Consider the following 4174-nt stretch of genomic DNA (forward strand, 5'->3'; position numbering starts at 1 on the left):
ATAAGGCAATACACTGCATTCTAACCAAAGTCGCTGCTTTGTGTATATATTGCTTACGATTGTAAGTCGCCCTGGATAAGGGCGTCTGCTAAGAAATAAATAAATAATAATAATAATAATAATAATAATAATAATAATAATAATAATAATAATAATAATAATATAGCGCAGTATTCAGGACTTTGCAGTCGAATTAGAAATTCCCATCATAAAAATGATGTTAAACTACTTAATTGTAACACATTTTAAACCCTAAAAGTTTAGTACTATGCGTCGTTCTTTAAAAAATAAATTAATAATAATAATTAGAATTTTAAACTGCTGTTACAAAACATTCATTACCAACAAACTCCCAACTTGCAGTAGTAACCGATCTGAAACGATTGTAGCGATCCCTAGCACCACCAATATTGAAAAAGCAACACCAATATTGAAAAATGTTGACGGTCCCTAAGGTGCGTGCCGCCCCCTCGGCGTGTTCGGGCGAGAGGGCGGAGCTACGCGTTTCCAAACAGAGTGCCAGCCCCACGCGAGAGATTAAATGAACTGAGGCGAGAAACTTCAGTCCATCAGAAACCGACTCAAGAACAGTACTGCATTCTTGCGAACGGCAGCAGTTTTTAAACTACCGGTACATATTATGTGTAAATACTAAAAAAATAGACAGCAAGATAAATGCGACAGCAATATCGGATATTTCAGACCAGATCATGTTGCTCTGCGCCATCAAAAAAAGGAAACGGCAATTAAAAACTTGTAATTTGTAAGAGTTAAGAGATAAACCCTTGTTTTTCAGTTTTGTGTTTAAGGGTCTGCATTTTTCTAAAGCATATATTTTTTGAGCAACCGGGACGTCATTGTGAACATCGCAAATTAACTCTGTTTTCAATAATCGCATTTCGGACTTTCAATCCAAGATAAATAAAAGCGATTTTTTTGCGGAGGAGTTAAACGTTACTCAAGAGGACAGTGATCTAAGAAGCTGTGCTGGTGAACTTTGTTTTTAAGTTTGAAAAAAGCGGAACCTTTTTTTCGGTCCAGCACAGACGGATTACAACATTGCCTTATAAATTGAACGGGACATAGTCTCAGAGCTGTTTACTGCGATATAACCGGGACCCCAGTGTGAATGGAATAGTACCCATTTTTTATTTTTATTTTCCTTTTAACATTGAAAAAGCAAACGAACTGACATTAGTAAATTAGATTCCAAATCGAATTCAGAAAAAAATACTAAAACTGATGCTGTGCATTGAATACCATTTCAATACTGTATATTGAATATCATTTTTTAAAGAAAAACATTTAAACCATTATTCAATAATTTAAAAAAAAAGCAATGGAAGGCTTTCATTTGAAGATAGCGATTTCTCTGCTGTGTCAGCTGATGATTGCAGGATCCAGTCTGGAGATAGGGGCCTATGATATAGAGCGGGGTAGGGAGGCTAAATGTGAGCCTATCGAGATCCCCATGTGCCAGGGTATCGGCTACAACATGACCAGGATGCCCAACTACATGCGGCACGAGAACCAGAAGGAGGCGGCCATCAAGCTGCACGAGTTCGCCCCCCTGGTGGAGTACGGCTGCCACGTCCACCTGCGCTTCTTCCTGTGCTCGCTGTACGCCCCCATGTGCACGGACCAGGTATCCACCTCCATTCCTGCCTGCAGACCCATGTGCGAGCAAGCCAGGCAGAAGTGCGCCCCCATCATGGAGCAGTTCAACTTCGGGTGGCCCGACTCCCTGGACTGCTCCAAGCTGCCCACCAAGAACGACCCCAACGCCCTGTGCATGGAAGCCCCTGAGAACGACACCAAGGGGGAGACGCAGAAGGGGCAGGGCATGCTACCGGTGCCGCCCCGGCCCAGACAGCCAGGGGCTGGGGACGGGCGCTTGCCGGGCAGCCTGGGCTCCTGCGAGAACCCGGAGAAGTTCCAGTACGTGGAGAAGAGCCGGTCCTGCGCGCCCAGGTGCTCGTCTGCCGTGGACGTCTTCTGGTCCCGGGAGGACAAGGATTTTGCCTTCATCTGGATGGCTGTCTGGTCCACCCTGTGTTTCGTCTCCACCGCCTTCACAGTCCTGACCTTCCTGTTGGACCCCCACAGGTTCCAGTACCCGGAGAGGCCCATCATCTTCCTGTCCATGTGCTACAATGTCTACTCGGTGGCCTTCATCATCCGCTCTGTGGCCGGTGCTGAGAACATTGCTTGCGACCGCGAGAACGGGGAACTCTACGTCATCCAGGAAGGGCTGGAAAGCACTGGCTGCACCATCGTCTTCCTCATCCTCTACTACTTTGGCATGGCCAGCTCTATCTGGTGGGTCATCCTCACCCTGACCTGGTTCCTGGCAGCGGGAAAGAAGTGGGGCCATGAAGCCATCGAGGCACACAGCAGCTATTTCCACATGGCGGCTTGGGGCATCCCAGCTATGAAGACCATTGTCATCCTCACCATGAGAAAGGTGGCTGGCGACGAACTGACGGGCCTGTGCTATGTGGGCAGCATGGACGTCAACGCCCTCACCGGCTTCGTCCTCATCCCGCTGTCCTGCTACCTGGTCATCGGCACCTCCTTCATCCTGACTGGCTTCGTGGCACTGTTCCATATCCGCAAAATCATGAAGACCGAAGGGACCAACACGGAGAAGCTGGAGAAGCTGATGGTCAAGATTGGTGTCTTTTCAATCCTCTACACTGTGCCTGCCACCTGCGTCATCATCTGCTACTTCTATGAGAGGCTCAACATGGATTACTGGAAGTTCAGAGCCTTGGATCATAAGTGCACCTCTTTTCCTGGAAGGAACAGCGACGACTGCTCCTTGGAAGCGTCTGTACCCACCGTGGCTGTGTTCATGCTCAAGATTTTCATGTCCCTGGTGGTGGGCATCACCAGCGGTGTTTGGGTCTGGAGCTCCAAGACCCTTCAGACCTGGCAGGGCCTGTGCAACAGGAAGCTGTCGGTCAGGACTACCAGAAAGCCATGCAGCAGCGTCAGCTGCAACGGCACCCACTGCCATTACAAAGCACCCACGGTGGTGTTACACATGAGCAAAACTGACCCCTTCCTGGACAGCCCCACGCATGTCTGAAGCTTTGTTGTTGGGTTTTTTTTCAAGTTTTTGTTTGTATCTTTGTGGACAAAGCTGGGAAAATGGCCTTTAAGTGACCTTTTTAAGATTCTAACAAGGGAATACAATAAAGGGAGTCTTGAGCTCAGACTGCATTTGGCATGTGTTGCAGAGCCTGGCACTGCACACTTTTCAGAGTAAGCATGTCAGCAAGCTGTTTGTTCTGAAGCTGGGAGGCTGATATAGGGGAGAAGGACCTTGTAATGATTTAGGACAGATTGTGGCAACAATGTAAAAGACTTAAACCAGCCAAAACTAGAGACTGTCCAAAAAAAAAAAAAAAAGGCAACATGAAACATGATTTGTAAATAATGCCCACTTTCATGCAAATGTAGGACCTCCTGAATGGACAAACAGATATACCATGTAGTAGTTGTATCTCAGTGGTTTGCATGGTACATATACCCCCTCCCCCTATGCAGTATTGCATAGAAAGGTTAAAATGAATTAAATGTACATGTCTATTTATTGTATAAATATTTAATTGGAATCTGCCTTGATGTTTAATATCGCTGTATGTATGTGTATGGTATGTATATGGTATGTATGTATTGTATAGAAAAATAATCTTGTATAGCCTTAACTAGAGGGTAGTGTACAAGAATGTGCCTTTATCAAACCCGTATCTTTTTTAATAAAAATACATGTCTATATTTTCACCTTTTGTGATAGTGTGTACTTTATTACCGCCGGGTATCCCATGCTTAGTTGTCAGTCAGATTATACTTAGAAACCGGACACAGCGGCTCAAATATACATTTGTAGCTAATTTGTAGCTAATTTTTTCTCCCAATTCCACACGATATTCTGAATCAACATTTCATGGTTAGTTGCTCTTCTTGTAAAAGATTGATTTAAAAAAAAATGTTTTACAAAAATAAAAACACCATAAAGAATAATCCAAAATAAAGATCATTAGAGATGGTAATAAAAAAAACAATTCCTGTGTTATACCATACTGGTGTACAGCGAGGAAACATGCTTTTTGGACCATTATATAAATTAAAACATAAGACAGCCTAGGTCCTGATAAACGATGCCTAT

The 4174-nt window shown here is 44.5% G+C and overlaps 1 protein-coding gene across 1 annotated transcript; it reads left to right on the forward strand.

Annotated features, from left to right (window-relative positions):
• Positions 1 to 532: 532 nt before the first annotated feature.
• LOC117430303 (frizzled-9) lies at positions 533 to 3789 on the forward strand. The gene has a single exon (XM_034050202.3). The coding sequence runs from the start codon at positions 1340 to 1342 to the stop codon at positions 3089 to 3091; it is 1752 nt and encodes a 583-aa protein (XP_033906093.2). The 5' UTR covers positions 533 to 1339; the 3' UTR covers positions 3092 to 3789.
• Positions 3790 to 4174: the final 385 nt, after the last annotated feature.

The sequence above is a fragment of the Acipenser ruthenus genome, chromosome 26 (assembly GCF_902713425.1).
Source record: "Acipenser ruthenus chromosome 26, fAciRut3.2 maternal haplotype, whole genome shotgun sequence".
NCBI classification, from domain to species: Eukaryota; Metazoa; Chordata; class Actinopteri; order Acipenseriformes; family Acipenseridae; genus Acipenser; species Acipenser ruthenus.